General features: G+C 43.8%; 1 protein-coding gene across 2 annotated transcripts in view; it reads left to right on the top strand.

The window, feature by feature from the left end:
• The first annotated feature begins 580 nt into the window (after positions 1-580).
• Positions 581-18119, top strand: part of UBE2J1 (ubiquitin conjugating enzyme E2 J1) — an 87018-nt gene continuing 69479 nt past the window's right edge. Inside the window, exon 1 of one of the 2 annotated variants that reach the window (XM_069235488.1) lies at positions 581-780. In XM_069235488.1, the coding sequence (XP_069091589.1) occupies positions 750-780 (31 nt within the window). In that variant the 5' untranslated portion in view covers positions 581-749. The remainder of the gene's footprint in view (positions 781-18119) is intronic. The other variant, XM_069235489.1, reaches the window with a different exon arrangement.

The raw sequence follows: 18119 nt of genomic DNA, 5'->3' as shown, positions 1-18119 counted from the left end.
AGGAGTGGTTGTGTAGCGAAGCACTAGACTGTGTCCAGCTGACGCTACAAATACGAGATCTTAGGCACAGGGACCTTTAAACTCATATCACACATGTAAAAGAAAGTGAAAGCGCAGACAACGGTCCAGAGATACTGCACACAACAATACTGTGTGTTTCGGCCATCTTACACTAACAGAATACGTATTTGAGACAAATATTTAATTTGGAAACAGACAAAAAGCCTTTCATAGTCTTGTTACAAAAGTATCTTGGGTACTTACATAGCAAAGCCCTTGTAAAGCGGCTAAGATATTTGGATGTCAATTTCAATTATGACAACGCGGCCAATTGCGCTTAGGGAGGGTCGGCTGCATAATTTAAAAAAAAGTTCCCAATAAACGTTTGTGCCGTACAAAAATATGGCATTCCTTCTTGTTTTAAATTCAAAGACGGACTGCCCCCGAAGGGAAGCCTACTGCTGATAAGATGGCCCCTCCGCGTGCTCGTCTCCGGCCCGCCTCGCTTGCGCACTCTCCGTCGTGCCAGTCCCTCTTCTGTGTCGGCGCTGTGTTGAAGGGGCCGTCAGCGGCTGGATCTGACGTCACCTCCCCGGGCACCGCAGCTTGCAGTATTAGTGTGAGCACCGGGGCAGGGCCACGAAGTTGGTGCCACGTCAGGGCTAAAACTGGGGTAGCGGAACATCGACATGAACCCAGCACGCAGCGAGCATCCGCGAGAGTAGGTCCTGTCAGCAGCCGCCGCAGCTATGGAAGCCCGCTACAATCTGAAGAGCCCCGGTAAGGACAAGCAGCCGCACTCCCTCCGCACCCATTGTGAGCCTGGCAGGGGGGCTGCTGCCCGCGTCACCCAACCACCGCCCTGCTAGGAAGTGCTGAGAGGCAGACCGAGGAGCAGGGCATTGAGATTTGATAGTTGGGAATCAGGATGTGAAGCACTGCAGCCCCTCATCGGGATGTACCTCTTGTAGAGATGAAAGCTCTAGTCTCTCGTGATGCTTTGTAAAGTCTCATCCTCATTTCATCTCAGTCAGGAAGTAAAACAGCACCCCTCGCTGGCACCCAAAATCGGAGGTAGAGCCCTCAGCTAAAGCCTTTGGGACAAATAGTTCCAAATCTCACTTTCAGGTCCCTTACCACAATCGCGAGTTATAGTTCTCTTCTCATACTCAGTACTACGTTATAGAGTCACGGACCTCTTTTCTTATCAGCTTTCACCCTGGAAACCTCCATCACGTACACTTTTCAAGAAAATTAGGTTGACAGTTGCTTGATTCTATGGACACCTCGCGTGAGTCGACCTCCACCCCCCTAGATGGGCTTTTTGGACCAGTGGTACATTGAATTTGTTTACCATAAATATGCAAGCCATATGGACACGCAGTATCCAGTCCTGAGGTTTACTTAACTATCAATTGCCATCAAGCGTTCGGTCAATTATGTGCTATTGAAGCAAACCAAACTTCCTCCATTATAAAGACTTATAGAAATCATGCTTTTTCAAACATTAATAAGTAGTGCAGGGATTGTTAGCACTGTGCACAAAGCAGTGGGATATGTACTTCGTCCATGTGTCGTCTCTAAAATTTCCAGTGAGCATGCAGGTGATATACCCAGTCAGTTAAGGTCTCAAGTCCGTGCACAACCACAACAGACTACCTATTGTTTTTTCCATAACACCTCTAATAGCGACTGTGTAAACAGTAAGCATTCAGCAACCTTTGAATTTCCACCTGTTGATACTTATACAATGTGTTGTTATGCAGATTTGCAGAGTACACTATCAGCCTATAGGGTATCCTGGTGCTGAGCAGGTGAGTCTAGCCCAACCTAGGGCTTAGTGGGACTACTGAAAAGCCAGAACTTGAGCTTCTTGCAGAAAAGAAGTCATAAAGAGGAGGCCCTTATGTTTAGCAGCAGGTCGTTACTTTAGTAGCGGTGTAGGAGAAGGGTTTTCTATATGCATAGGATCTGTGGGCAAGTAAGGGTCTGGATGAGAAAAGCTATTTGGAAAGTTCATGAAAGCAGGGGCATTTGTTGAGTTATGCTAGGTGAGCGTTATAAAATATCTTGAAACTGTTTGAGGGATTTGAATTGTGCTCTTTTGTGTATGGGGAGCAAATGGAGCTTCTCCAGGTGTGGTGAGTTTGACGTGGGAGGTTGAGTGTGATTCTGGCTGAAGACTTCTGAATGGTCTGCAGCCTTCTGGTGAGATTTTTTTGGGTTGATTCTGGCATAGAGGGTGTTCCTGTAGTCCAGCGTGCTTGTGGTGAGGGCATGTGTGATGGTTTTCCGGGGCTGATTGGGAGCTTTTTGAAAATCTTCCTCCGCATCTTCAGGGTATGGAAGCATGAGCCTGTGACAACATTGACTTAGGTGGTCATGTAGAGTTTGCCGTTGATGATGATCCTGTCGTTCTTGGTGGTCATGTAGAGTTTGCTGTTGATGATGATCCTGTCGTTCTTGGTGTGGGTGGTGGGTTTTGGTCTCAGCTCTGTTCCCCATCAGGTGGATTCCTACCGTAAAGTGCTCTTCCCAAAGATCATGATTTTGGTCTTGTCGGTGTTCCGCTTCAAACAGTTGGTCTTTGTCCAGTGGGCGATTTCAGTCATTGAACATGATCCGGGTACTGGGTGTCTTCTCCATAATTGCAGGGAAGGAGTTGGGTGACCTCATTGTAGGAGAAGGTATTGATGTAGTGAGAGGAGATGATGCTGGCTACGGGGTTCATGTATGCATTGAAAAGGGTCGGGCTCGGGGAGGATCCTTGCAATACTCCACAGATGAGGTCTCTGGCGTCTGAAGGGTACAGTGCAAGGCTGACTGTATGCGTCCTTCCAGTTAGGAAGGAGCACATCAATCTGAATGCAAGTCCTTTGATTCCAAAGTGCAGATGTTTGATGGTGTGGGAGACTATGTCAAATGTTGCAGAGAGGTCCAGGAGGGTGATGGCTGCCGTGTTTCCTCTGCCCAGAGTCATGTGGGCAGAGTCCTGTGATGATGATGATGCCAGTTTTCATGCTGTGGTTGAGTTTGAAACCAGATTGAGTGCTGTTGATCATGATTTGGTGGTTGTTGAGGTATTTGGTGAGGCATTTGTTGATAATCTTCTTTAAGACCTTGGTTGGGAATGGTGGCAGGGTGATCTGCAATTATTGAAGGGTTCATTGAGGGTTTCTTAAGTAGTGGGGAGACAGGTGCGTGTTTTTAAGCACCTGGGAAGGTCGCAGAAGAGTTGGAAGCATTCAGAATGGGTGTGAGCATGGCACTGATGAGTTGCAGTCCTCTGGAGTAGGCGCAATGGGGGCAGGTGTCCGATGAGGCCCCTGAGTGGATGGACTTCATAGTACAGGTGGTTTCTTCTTGGGTGATGATAGGCCATGTGGCTAACATTGGTTCATTGAGTAAGAGCTATATATAAAGTTACATATGTCAGCTTTTGTTTTAAACTCGGAGCTTGTTACCAATCAAATATTTCAATGCCAAGCACACAATCCCTGTCCAGTATACACAGCACCTGTTGATTACCTAAAGTCTCTTTGTAGTGGAAGATGGCACTGTTTGTTTGATGCATCGTTGCACCAGCCAGGTTGCCAGCGAAAGTGCTTTTGTTCCAATCATCTATACGCTTATAGTATTCACAGATAATAGAAATTTAAAGCTGCACCCTCCTGTGTGAGTTGTGTGCTTTAAAAATACACATAACATAACAATTTCCACAGTGCGTAGTTCACCCAGTCCTGATTTTTCTTTGTATTCTAATACTAGCATGTATTTAGAGCAAAAGAAAAATGGACTGTATGAGCTACTCACATTGACATGGGTCCATTCGACAGCTATTTATAAAGTAAGAGCCATTACTTTATGGGCTGCAGTTGACACCATTTAAGGCATTTATTCATCCAATTCCAAGAGTGTGAAGATGGGGTTTTGAATTGTGATTCCACTAACCCAATATTGGCACACTGTTCCTCCATGTCCCACTCACCTACTGTGTTCCAAAGCGAATACAAGTAAGGCATCTTTCACCTTTGTTTTGTTTGTCTCTTTTGACCCTTTGCTCTCTTGCCTCTGAGCTCCAGCTATAGGCAACCAAACCCAGGGCTGTAATCTGCTTTCAAGACTGATCTATCTTACTGTTTGTATTAGTAAATAAAACCCTTTCCTTCTTCCCTATGTCTAGTATTCATATCCTGATCGGGGTTGGGGGGGCAGAGAGCTGTACCTCACCAAGAGATAACATTGACATGCTGTGGTAGCCATCACTGACCAGAGGAAAGGGTCATGGGTCTCTTATCTAACAATGTGTCAGCTAATTGGAGCAACAGCAGAGCATGATAATGTACATACAATAAAAGATAAGACCAGCTATCCGCAGTTATCAACAGAATTTCACTGTCCTAAGAGTCCGATTGCTGGGCTCAGTCTGCACCAGGCTGATCTTTAAGCAGCATAGAGAGCAGCATGCGCAGCACGTGGCTGTGACACACCACCACTTATCCTGTGAGGATAGCTGGTCTAGCTCTTGACCTGTTCTGTCCTTCAGAACAGAAGTATCTAGTACCTCCCTAAAGACCCGACACCTGGTTGAGTGCCTCCAGTCTGCTTAATCGCAGCTGTATATGCCTCAAATTTTATTGTGGGCACAAAATTTTAAATTGCGGATGCCATCTGGAAACTGAGGCGTGAGTTGACACATCTGCCATCAGAACATATAGCTTATTATTGCTCACTTCTCGTCCTGATCAACAGGCACACGTATAAGTTAACATTTAGAAATAGGTAAAAGGGCGGTTTAGAAAACATAGTAGGAATCATATTTCCTCACTAATTAACATTGAAGTGGAGAACTGTTAAGTGGAAGAACACTTAATTGCAACAGATTGTGACTTTAAAAAATAGATAGTCCGCATCCTAAATTGTGAGCGTTGCCTTAATTCCTGCACTAGCCCTAGCTTCTACTGTTAGGTTCAGCCCACCAAAAAAAAAGCCTGTTTTTTGTTGAGATCAATGAGCTGTGTTTTTGCCTTGCAACTTTGAGAGAATGTTGCACACCAAAAGATAGCCTCTGTTGTCATATCCCCTTTGTTCACCCCCCAGCTCATGTGTTGTTCCTGAAAGCAATTTCCAGGTTTTTATTTTTGGGAACTCCCTTGACCCCAGGCTCCGAGGTTGGCGCTATTTAGATCTCCACCCACAATGTTTATTAAATTTCTCCCCTCTTTTTGAGGTGTTGTCCCATTTCCTGAGTGAGAGGAGATATCCTGAATATAAAATGAGGGCATTTTTATAGTGCACTAAAACCTAAGCTTCTCTTGGCGCTGGTGTGGCTGTATCCTCAGAGAATGATTAGGGAAGACCAGATTAAAAGAATAGATACATTTTAGGAAAATGGGCAAATGACGTGTAGCACTGTAAATTTGTACTATGGTGTGAGAGGCTGTAACCACCTAAATTACAACATAGGATTTTAGAGAGCAGGTGACTTGTATTTGAATATTAAAGTGATCTCAGAGTGTGCTATATTAGATTTTGTCTTGGAGGAACTGCAGGATATTTTCGTTAAAACATTCGTAGACCCAACAAATGCTTTAGTTCAGTTCTATTTCTCTATAGTTCTTGGGTAAAAACTGATTATAGCATATTATTATATTATTGACTGTGTACTTGGTAACTGTATAAATTGAAGTACTATATAACCCATCATCTGTAAATATCTGCGATTCTTTTAATTATTTTTATACATTTTTTAGACCTGTACAATGTGTTTTATGTGTTGCATTTCAGTGGAAGTGGGACAGTGCTGTATAAATACAGTACCTAAAAACTCAAGATCGAATAATAGTAACTAGAAAATGGCATTTAAAACATTAACTATGCAATGTAGAAAGTAGCCATATTGTCATATACCAGTATTAATAACATTATTTTTCCTTACAACCAATTCTTGTTAAAACGTCCCCCTTCATCAAGCAACACAATACGAATACATGCATATAGAATATGCCTAAATGCCCCTGGGGCCAATCCTCTCCATGTTGCACCAGTCCAAGCACTATTGTGGATCTAACCCCCCCTTCAATTTTGTTTCAGTCCAGTCTTTCATATAGGATAGAAGTCCAAAGATGTACTTGAGCTATCAGGCATCCCTGCTTAAAATGCCAGTTTTCTTAATTCCTGTTTAAACGGTTTCCTTTTTCAAGTAGTGATTCTTAATTCTTTCACTTCTAGGCCTTTTCTCACCCAGTGCGAAGCAATTTTTTGGCTATTTGGGTACTTCGCTCTTAGGCCTTCATAACATTTTGTCCTCACAAGCTATCCACACCAAACTTGCGTCCTGTTTTTCCCAACATCCTAAGAATTCTAAAAATACCCAGGTTTTGTGGTTTCCCCTGGAGGGGTCAAAGAAATAAGCCAAAATATAGTTCATTTTTTTTTTTTTTAAAGTGTGGCAGAAGAAAGTATCTGTTTTTTTTTCTCCCTGCAAATGGCATCAACGAAAGGTTTATGGGGCTAAAATCACAATCTTCTTAGTTTTTAGGAACAGGCAGACTAGATTCAGAAAACCACATTTTTAACATAGCTTTGGCATTCTACTAGGAGATTGCCTATTTTTAGGTTTTGCCAGCACAGCACTTGCGCTGTGGTTGCAAAGTCTCTTGAATTTGAAAAAAAATCTCAAAAGGGGCTTGAAATGCACCCCTTACTTACCTGAACTTACCATTTGGGGATTCCAACGTCGCTCTAATATACGTGCTTCCCATTGGCCAGCACGTTGTCTGCTTTCAATTCCTGTTCTGCTTTTGCTGTCCATGCCGATGCGTGGATTCTGGTCCTCGGTGTCCTTCCGCTGACTACTTACTGTGCACGTACTTTAAAAAATATATATATTATTTTATTTACCAACCAACACTCAATATGTATGCATCAGCAGCCCTGCCGTCTTTCTCCTTGCTGTGCCCATGCAGCCTCTTCCCGGGTCACACTTAACAGCTTCCCACCCTTGCACACATTTGTTCTCCCCTTCCACTTTTAAAGGTAGTTTTATTTCTGTTTGTGTTGCATTCCTGTCCGTGGCTTGCCTGTTCGTCACTCTCTTCCCTGAATGCCCCTTCTCTGTTTGCTCATCTGTACTTTTTACTTTCTTTAATTAGCCTTACATTCCTGTTTATTTATTTGCTTATCTTTTTTTTTTTTTTTTACAATTATACATAGCACGAACTCGGCTCAAAGGTTTTGGAGTGCTTTGCACAGGCACCAGTTCATTAACAAGATATTTACTGATTTGCGGAGAATCATAGAATGTCGAGCCTCTGCTGAGACTCAAACCCGGTTCCTCAGCTTCATGGTCGGATACTCTAGCCCCTATGCCACATGCTCTCCCCTCGAGATAAGCATAGAAGATGGTTGACACTCCTTTGGAACGCTTCCCATTACGCATTCCATCTTGTTATTCATTTTGCTATATGCGGAATGTGTTAAACTGTATAGCATGTAGTATTGCACCCTTTCCTGCCGCCTCTCTTCTGCTCTAGTTTAGGATTTGAAGTTAGCTCTCTAGTTACATTACAACTCTGAGCCTTTGCTATGATGAACTTTTGAGAATGGCAGAGGGAGGTTGTGCTTCAAATAGCCCTGCCCATTTTGAATGAAATAAAACATTCCAGCCTCCTGCTTTGTTTACGTTGTAGAGGGGGGGATTCACTGTGCTGGATGCCTGGCAGCTGGGAAGGAAGGTTGGCTCGAGCCTTGGTTGACGGTTAGGTAGCGGGGACTGGGGGCTCCAGCCCTTCCACGTGTAGCAGGGGTCGAGGTGAGAGGCGCGCTGAGGGGGTAGATGGGCACCTCAGGCTTGAACCCATAGTGTACATATGGAGTGTTATTGGGCAGGACACATGCGGTTATTAAGCCTTAACCTGGCACAGTATTAAAAAAGACACTTTCTGCTACTATCCTTGGCCACTGCTGTCTCACAGACTTATTGGCAGCGGACCCAAGCTACAAACATAATGATGACTGCAGTGTACAAGGGCGCACCTTGTGATGGGCTTAGTGAAGGGTCTTCGTTAAAATTATTTTTTAAAAAGAGACGTGTTATGAACGGGACTGGGTCACATACGCACGCACACGTTTTTGGCGGATGTCGCATGTTGAGGGGTGGGCAGACGAATATGCACGTGAAACACTGATTATTGCTCTATTTTACAACTACACCGGCAGTCAAGTGCAGTTACCTTGCAGGCACTACGTTGATGATTTGAATGGTGCAGCAGTGGCACCGGGCCAAAAGTTGTCATAAACTCCTCTGAACACCAAATATTGCTATATTTTACTTAATAGGCAAGCACAAGTGCAGTTACCTTGCAGGCATTAGGGTCATGATTTCAATTGTGCAGCAGATGCAGTAGCACCATGTCCAAAAACTCTAGGTACCCCACTAAACACAAATTATTACTAAATTTTACTCCTAGACAGGCAGTCACAAGTGCAGGTATCTTGAAGGCATTAAGGTCGCGATTTGAATGGTGCAGCAGGTGCAGTGGCACTCTACTAACTATGCATTACTATACTCTAAGACAGTGCCATATTAAAAAAAGATACAAATTATGAGTTTGGAACCCTGGGATATGAATTCAGCATACATCACAACACAAACAACTATTAATGGTTCATCAAATTTAAAACAAACATTATTCTGACCTTTTTCTAATATTTATAATCCAGTTAGATAGAATGCAGAAGAAAAACACAAAGGTGTAAAATATTGGCTTTTGTCAATGCTTGTTTCTATTTTTTGTGCTTTCAGCCGCCTTCCAGTTTGTGGTGGAAACAGGTGTGAAACCCAAGATGGATCCCAGAAAGCTATACATTTCTGAAAACTAGACAACGTGCTGAATTCAGCAAGGGGTCATTTGTGTAGATCCTTCAAGGTTTTCCCAAAGAAATAAAGGGCCTCATTACGACTTTGGTGGTCCGCCAAAGCCACGGGGATGAGACTGCCGTCATACGGGCTGCCTCCCCTTCCTGTGTATTATGATGTTTCCACCGGGTTGGCAAGCGGAAACGTCGTATTACGACATTTCCGCCAGTCATCCGGGCACAAACTGTGCCATGGCATTGGCCTCGGCTCCCTTAAAGGAGCTGTTGCTGTTGCATGACAGCTCTCTCAGAATACGCAGTGTCTGCAGAGAGACAGTGCGCATTCTGAGGGTGCTAGCGGGGGGGGCCCGAGCACTGGCTTTCCGCAAGCCTTTCCATGGCAGTTAAACCGGCATGGAAAGTGGACTCGTGAGCAGCACGGCGGTGCTGCCATGGGCACCACTGTGGCTGACCACGACTCCCACCGCTGCCATCCAGTTGGGATCCATGATCCCGGTGGTCCGACGGCCAGGGTTGTAATATGGCGGTCAGGCTGCCAGGAGTGCAGTGTTCTGACTGCCACCGTGCATTTGGCGGAAAACTCGTGATGTGGCCCAAAGTGTTGAAATGAAAAAATATTGAAAATCAGTTGGAATAAACAGCCATTAGGGACAAGTTTTCATTTGTAGCTTGTCGTCACGATGGCTGGTTTACTGAAACAATGTACCATTACAAATGCAAGATTGCGGGGATATGCAGGGTTTTCCCAAAAACTTGAGGTACCCAGAGACAATAACAGTTGCACCTTGCAATGGTTTTTCATTGTGTGTCTGGTATAGAACAATTCATATGGTAAAATATAAAGCGTGAAAAATAGTATTAGGGAAACCTATGTATTTTTAAAATGAACACAAAGATATGGACTTTAGAAGTAGGGGTTATTTGCCATCTTCAAATTTGTGGGTACATATGCTAGCATGTGATTTAGAAAGCATTTCTCAGAAGGTCTTCTCTCTTACACACTGGCTTACATTTAGAGCGCACAAATGCAGAGAAATACAATTGGTAAGATCACTTGTTCTACTGTTCTGTGTACTCCCTTCGTCTTGATTAAAAATGGTAACATACTATGTGGGTAGGGCAGGTACCTGCGTCCGAAAAGCCCCCAAAACACAACATGGACATATCACATTTTTCTACTGAATACGGACCTTTTTTGCAGTGTACCTAGCTGTGGGTTTTGGGCCCTAGCTCAGCCGGCACCTAGGGAAACCTAGCAAACCTGTACATTTTTTAAAACTAAACACCTAGGGGAATCGAGGATGGGGTGATTTGTGTGGTTCTCGCAAGGTTGTTTTACCCAGAATTTCTTGCAAACCTTTGGCTAGAAAAAACACATTTTCCTCACATTTCTGTGATGGAAGGTTCTGGAATCTGGGGAGAGCCACACACTTCCTTCTATCCAGCATTTCCCTAAGCCTTCTGATAAAAATAGTACCTCACATGTGTGGGTAGGTACAATACCTGTGACAGGAATGGATCACACCAGGGTCAACAGTCCTTGCATGAGTACTACTGTGAGCCATTCCTGATGCAGGCATAGGCCCAGGCACCCAAGTGGGGTAGCATTTTTATCTGGACAAGTAGGGGAACGCTGGGTGGTAGGAAGTTTGTGGATCCCTTCACATTCCTGTAGTTTACATCACAGAAATGCATGTAAGTGTTTGTATTCAACATTATAACTTTGCAAGGTATTCTGGGTAAGATAACATTGGGGGACCCATGCAAGCCCGACCTCCTTGAATTCCCCCAGTTGTCTAGGTTTCAGAAATGCCTGGGTTTCCCTAGATGGCCACCGACCTGGTGACCAAAAACGCAGATGCCCCCTTGCAAAACCAGGTTGTTTTGTAATAAATCATTTTGATGTCTCCACAATATGTTTTATGCCCTTCCTTGTTGCGTGCACTTGGCCCACCCACACATTTGAGGTAGCGTTTATATCAGGAGACGTGGGCAAATGCTGGGTGGTTGGAAGATTGTGCCGGCCTGGTCATCGCACATCTTTGCCACACAGAAATGTGAGGGAAAAATGTTTTTGTTAATGAATCAAATTTACAAGGACTTATGGGTAAGTAAACCTTGTGGGATCCATACAAAACATAAAACATATATTCCTTTAGTGACCAGTTTCCAAAAAGATGTGAGGGCAGAAGGTGCTCACTACAGAGAGAGTATGCACTGGCAATAGAAAAAAACAAAAAAAACACCAAAGCATTATTACACACCCATCCACTAGTCGCACAAGGGTAAGTAAATTGTGTATTAAAAAGACTTTACAACCAATGACTTTATGAAATAAAATCATTAAAAGTAATTATTAATAATTTTAATATCAAAATAGAGAACCACTGATTTACAGCTTATAAGCTGTAAAGCCACATCAATGCACCAACTGCTTTACAGTCCATTCACAAGCCTTTCATGCGTCAGGCATAGAAACCATTCACACTGCCAGCTGTGGGCCTAACACAATATAACACTTACGTTTACAAACAGCGCCATTCAAGGGCTCATTATTCTGACACCAACAGGACTAACACTAATCACACCACCAGACACTCAAACATCAGTCAACTTACAAGCACCTCAGGCAAGTCAATACACATACTGGCTACCAGCCACCAACACACCGCCAGCCCGCGCATACATTACCAGACATGTGCCAGTTCAGACTTAAGAATCACTCCGCCTGGAAGCTGGTGGAATGTGTGGACTGGCTTTTCTGTGGCATTGTGTGTAGTTACTTGCTCCTGGTCACAACATGCTCATCACCATTCAACCAACAGTCAAAGCACACCAGTAGAGGACCAGTCTACCCACATTGCCAGCCAAATGGCAGTCCACACACATTGCTAGCCAAGCACCAGTCCACGCACACCAGCCAAGCACCAGTCTACACACACCGGCATCAAAATGCCAGTCTACACACACCACCATCCAAGTGTCCGTACCCGCAGACCATCAGCCAAACCCCAGTTCGCTCTCGCTCTCTCTCTCTTGCTCACACTTATTATCTGGTATCTAGTGGTTTTCTGCCCCTTTTGTGGGCAGATCAGTCTCAAAATATGGCTGATCTATCACTAGAGGGGGCAGAAAACTGCAAAATACTGCCCCCCAATAATGGGGAGCAGCCCTTTTCCAAGGGACCGCTCTCCTGCATCTAAAATAAAAAATCCTTGGTGGCTACTGGTTTTCTGCCCGCTTTGGTGGCAGATTGGCCTAAAAATATAGGCGACCTTCCCACCAGGGAGGCAGAAAACAGCCTAAGTAATCCCCAGTAATGGGAAGCGACCCTTGCCCAAGAGGCCTTTCCCTGCAACTAAACAAAACTCTATGGTGTCTAGTGGAGTGGATCCCTCCTTGGGGATCATCCTCCTGAGGCGATCCCCAAGCAGGGATCCACTAGGGAAAGGTACCATTGGAAAGGGGACACTCTTCCCCTTTCCAGTGATACCTCTCCCTTGTGCTGAAGCAGTGAAAGTGAAACAAGCATTTTAGTTCACTTTCAATGTAATGTCATCAATGCACCATGCACGTCGATTGTCATTACATTTGGGGGTAAAAAATATCTTGGGCTGTTTGGAAAGTGCTTTCCCAGCTTCAGGGGCTAAAAAAAATCCCTCTGACATAACAGCAGAGGAATTTCCTGCCTCGTGAGTCATGGTGTCTTGGAGCTGTCCTTGGCAAAGAGCACTGTGGCGGAGAAGGGCTCCAAGCCATCCGGTGCACACAAGAGGTTAAGGCACTATACATAAGCACGGGTTGCTACTACTGGTCTTAGTTTGTTCCAGCAAAATACCTTGACTCAGCTACTTCTATTTTTGCCCCATTCTTAGTAGTAATCTGCCTCTCCAGTGGTTTTTAGTCTATTTGTGTTCTTCAGAGTCCTGTTCCAGTGTTTATTTCCCTAAAGGACCCAAAGGTATTGTTCCAGTTTGCTTCTTTCCTAAGACATATGTCAACTTACTCCAGAAAGCCACTACCTGCCGTTCCTTGTTGGTGGAAGGAAGTGACAGGCTCTTATTGCACTCATCTCAAGACCCAACTTTCTTGTTACGCTTTCATCTTCAACATATTGGCCACACCATCAACACTCGTCTCTCTCCACCTTGCACCCCTGTTACTCATTCCTCCCACTCCACCTGAACATTTCTAATATTTTTCTTAAACCTATTTGTACATCTCATTTGGTATAAAAATAATACTGATAACGTTGTCTTTAATCACAGCAGACTATGTAACAATTATTGTTTTTTTAATGTACCAGGTGTTGTCATACACTTTATCACTTGTGCCCAAATGAGACAAACTTGCTGTGAATTGTAGACCAGATTACATTCCATATAAAGTATTGCAGACAATTTCTGTTCAAAGGATGTAATAGGTCATGATGAAAGTTCTCAGAAATCATTCGATATCTTGTCTTCCTGGGAACATGCTTCGTGAACATTTTTTTTTTTTTTTAAGTCTGAGACCACTCCTCAAGACCTTTCACCCATCCCACCACAGTGGAAGGTTCCTCTAATCCAGTGAATTGCTACTTTGAGCTGAGCCAGCCATTCTAACAGTAAGATGGATGACTATCTCTATTATTTTGTTCAGTGGCTCGAGAATATCTCCTTTTTAGTCTCCTCCTATTATACCTACTTTTTGGTGATCTACCAGGTTATGTGCAGAAATGTGGCTCATCTGATTTTACATGGCTCTGTGTTATGTAGCCTGACTGGAGTGCCATAAGTATGATTTACTATAATGAACTATGAGATGGAACCTGGCATTAATCAAGGATGTTTGCGATATACTAGGGACTCAAGTCTAGTCCTTGTCAATTAATTCTCCTCTACGGTCCCTATCATATTTATTGTCACCTGGAACACCAGCTTTTTAACATCTCTTTGTAGTGCTCGAAATAGCATTGTTTTTATTTGCTCTCTTTTTCTGTTGCATATCTAACATTGCACTTGGTGCATGTGATCGGCTCCTGGGGTAATGTCCACCATGTGTCTCTTAAGTCGCCACAAGTTGTTTGTAAGGTAAAAAAAAAACTGCACTTGACCCACTTGAAATGCCTCCTTTGCTTTCTCAAAGGTAATTAACAGTGTGCTCTCAAAGAGATTGCCTAGGCACATATGTCCATCAGCTTTCCATTGCATCATGCCCATGCCTTATGCTGTTCTTGAAAGATACAGCATACACCTAAATGAGTTTGCTTGGTGTGCCGTTCAGCATGTCTGTTTTTTGTCATTCTCCATTGTTCTCTACGAGTTACCACAAAATGCAGTTTCTCTGTATTAAACACTTTTCATCGTACTTCTTATTTAAGATCTTGGACACTAGAGCTAGTCTAAAAGTACTTCACTTAAGATCACGTTCCTAGTATTGTATCATTCATACCTCCCCAATATCTCCATCAAGCTTGCTCCTTTCTCACCAACATCTCTCGCTGAAGTAATACTAAAACCCAAACCTTGAACCACATTGTGTCCACCATCCGACCAAAGTCTCCAAAGCATGAAAACCCTGGATCTCTTCTCTCATGTCCTATCTTGCCTGAATCCTCTTTAGCCCCTCTCCTCACATAGGCACTTAATCATCTTACTTTAAAGTTGTAGTAGTCCTACCACTACCAAAAAAGAATGAAAAACACTGCATAGTGTTCTGCCTCTGCTAACTACTGTCCTGTTTTCCTCATAAGTCCATGTACTTGACTTTGCCACAAAGACCATTTATAATCTTCACAAAGGTACTTGTGGCTCCAGCTACTGCTGCTAAGCTGAATGGCTTTCAGCTAAGAATAGAGCTTTATAAAAGTTATTGATCGTAATCTTCAAAGCTGTAAACTGGTCCTCCTTGTTCTATTGCTACTGTGCCCTATATTCAGGCAACCTGAACCTGAAGCTGATAGTTATTCCAAATAGTCCTTGCAGATTCCAGATTTCAGTCCTTTTTTTTCTGAGTTTTAAAAGTGCAGCTGTCAACCATACCCGTTGCTTATAAAATATATATTGACTGAGCTGTGGGTCTGCTGCCTTCTCCTGTTGGCTTTTTGAGACGTTGTCATTCGCATATTCCCAGTCCTGTGGAAGTTTTCTCTCATCTCTTACTGTTGCCTAATGGGGATATCGTTCCTCCTCCGGTGGAGCACCTGCATTGCAAGACATGATGGAATATTTTACAGCTACGGGCCTCTTCCTCTGTTAACTCCTTGTTTCAACCACTTTCATTTTCCACTTGTGTCTTCTCTTCTTTATTCCCTTCCATTCAACACTCTTTCCTGAGTGTGTTGTCTCTTCCCTACATCTTCCTAGCACTCCATCTTACCCCAGTGTGTCGCTACTCATCCCCCCTGCCTACCCTTCTCACTTGTTGCTACCTCTAGCCCCTCCTTCGATCTTGTTTTTTATTTTTTTCTAGAAACACTTTATTGCTTTTTTTACAACTTACAAGCAAAACAAGCGATCCGCTACAATGATATATTCCTGAATTCAGTCCAACACAGTGTCCCCCATGCCCCCCCTAAAAATAAAAATAAAAATAAAAAGCACCTTGGTCAAAACCCTGAGGACAGTCTCTTGCTTCATAAATTGTTTCTTTAAACTTGCCACAGCAGTCCATGCTTTTCGTCCATGCATCTACCAAAGGGGCTGCGGGGAGGTACAGTGCTCCCGTGGGACCACCCGCCTCATCTAGGACACCCAGCAGCGTAATTTGTGGGTATGCCTTAATGGGGAACCCGACTACATCAAAGAGAACATTTAAAATGGTAACCCAATACGCAAATATCACTGGGCATGTCCATACCATATAAAAGGAATCCCCCATAAGATCTTGACACCTGTAACAGCCTGGTGATTCGTGAATGCCTGCCCTCCACATGCGACGGGGTGTCAGATAGTATGATCCAGGCAGAGTCTAGTGCTATTGCCAGATCCAGGCGGAGTCTAACAGATATTACCAGAACTCCAGGGGGCCATGCATGTATCTCTCCAGTCTGCATCGTCCTGAGCTCCAGTCCAGCCCTACCATTTTCCCTTCACAGTGTGTAACGAAACGGGTGAATGAACCATTATGAATCTATAGGTTTAGCACACCTCTCCCTTACCCAAGTGGCCCATGAGTAGCCTACTTTCGAGGTGGCTGTACTCAGGAATGTCTTCTAACTTCATGGTAAGTGGAGAGGGCATGACGAAGTTGTAAATAGTGAAAGAATTGGGAGGTTGGCATGCAGAATTCAGTTGTAAGATCCTGAAAGGACTAGATATGGCCTCCTCCCCTTATATCACCTATCTTGGATATTCCTATAGAGTCCCAGCCTCTGAACCCCTCTAGAGATGACACCTGGACCAGCCATTTGCCCTCCCTCAGTGGAGTCTCCAGCGTAAGTTTACCGTTCCACCCCGTCCATCGAAGTGCGGCCCTCCATGGTCTAAATGGATGGTGGGAGGGGAGAGGGACACCATACAGGATGTCATCACGTATTCCAAACCCAGCATGGCCAGTTCTCCCCTGTAAGTGGGACCATCCCACCTCCCTGTGTAGCCAGTCATTAATGGGAAGGAGTTGTATCGCCCAGTAGTACAAAGGTATGTCAGCCATTGCTAGTCCCCATCTTCTGTTTTAATTGAAGTACCCAGCAGCTCCTCACTGGAACCACACTTGGCCGGATGTTTTATTTTCTTCTTAGGTGGGTGAAATGGAGACAGTCATTTTGTTCCACTCTCATTTCATAATTCATAAGCGTGAAAACCGATCCATTTCCCCCAACCCCCACAGTCCTAGTTTTATTTCTTTGTGATGTGAGTTTAGGGTGACAAAACAGTCTTCGTTGTAGTCCTTTTTCTTTCGTGTCACAGAAATGAAAGAAGGGCTATGGTGAGGGCTCCCCTGCAATTCGAAAACAAGACTGTATTGATGGCAATTGTGCCTTCACTGATGTTATATTACTTGTATTTGTCTGGCTTTAATGTGCTAACTCTGTTCCCCCATGCGTTAGTACATTAAAATCAGGCCTGTTGTCAGTGTCTACCCTTACTGGAACCCCTGTACTAAAACTTCATCTTTGCTGGAATGTACTTAACCTCTCTGCTCTCATTCTTTAAAGTTGCTCTAAATGATCACCTTATGCGAGGTGAATCCTAACTTTCAACAACACAGATCCTCTTCTTATCACCAAATCTTCCTCTGTAGGATTTCTTGTTGTGATGCTTCTGTTGCTGTAATAAGTAGCTAAATAGCGAAGTTGCAAATGGGTACTTCGTTTAATATAGTTAAATGTTTTCTTTCTATATGTTCTTTATAAACAGTACATATGCCAGGTGCACTCTTGGGTCTCTTTCTCCATTTCTGCTGCACTTATTTCACACAACACTAGTTCTGTCCATCGACTAACCACATTCTGTCTTTCCGCAACTACTTATTTTTCATATTTCATTTTACTGAACTTCATCACTCAGTCCACTTCCTTTTTTGTTTGGTTATTTCTGTTAAAGCGATTGGTAGGAGTCTGCTAACCTCCTTGCACACTCACTTTTTTGGAGTTTTATTTTGTAAGCTTTTCCCCACTGTGCATAAAATCTTAACGCTGGCATCCATTTTCTCTCCTGTGCTGTCTTTTGCACACATTGTATCCTTCTTTTAAACATTATGTTTACTTGGAGGATCATATATTCTACGCCTCCGAGTAGTCCTCTTATCAGGCCGGTCTCCTGCTCTGCTTTTAACACCTTCATTAGTCCTGATGATAGCTGTCTGTGTCCTCTGCCCCTTTTCTAACACTTGCTATTAAACTTCTCAGATTAGGTACTGTTTTGGCCAATGTATATTCCAAAACATACGTGATGCCAAAAATAGGCTCCGATCTGAAAAGATTGTTTGAGTCAGTCCTCTGAACCCCACCCAGAAGCCTGTGACATGGGGTGGGTCCAGTGTGGAATGACCCAGAGTTGAGTCTTGCAGAAAGGTGGAGCAGAACAGGTTTTGACAGCGGGGTGTGTGTTGGTGGGGCTTAACAGGGGAGCCAAAAGGGGAAGCACATTTGTGCTTAAAGAAACCCACGAGAGAACAGAGAGAAGATTAGGAAGGAGATAAGTCAGGGTCTTGCGCGTCCTAGTAAGTCCGCGCGAGTAGCGATCTTCTGAGCACAAGAAAAAAGGTTTGAGGAGGGCCAGAATCCCATCGGACGAGTCGAAATATTACTCCAA

This window comes from Pleurodeles waltl, chromosome 5 (assembly GCF_031143425.1).
Source record: "Pleurodeles waltl isolate 20211129_DDA chromosome 5, aPleWal1.hap1.20221129, whole genome shotgun sequence".
NCBI lineage: Eukaryota > Metazoa > Chordata > Amphibia > Caudata > Salamandridae > Pleurodeles > Pleurodeles waltl.
Note: the sequence above shows the minus strand (reverse complement) of the source record. Positions and strands in the feature narration are given on the sequence as shown.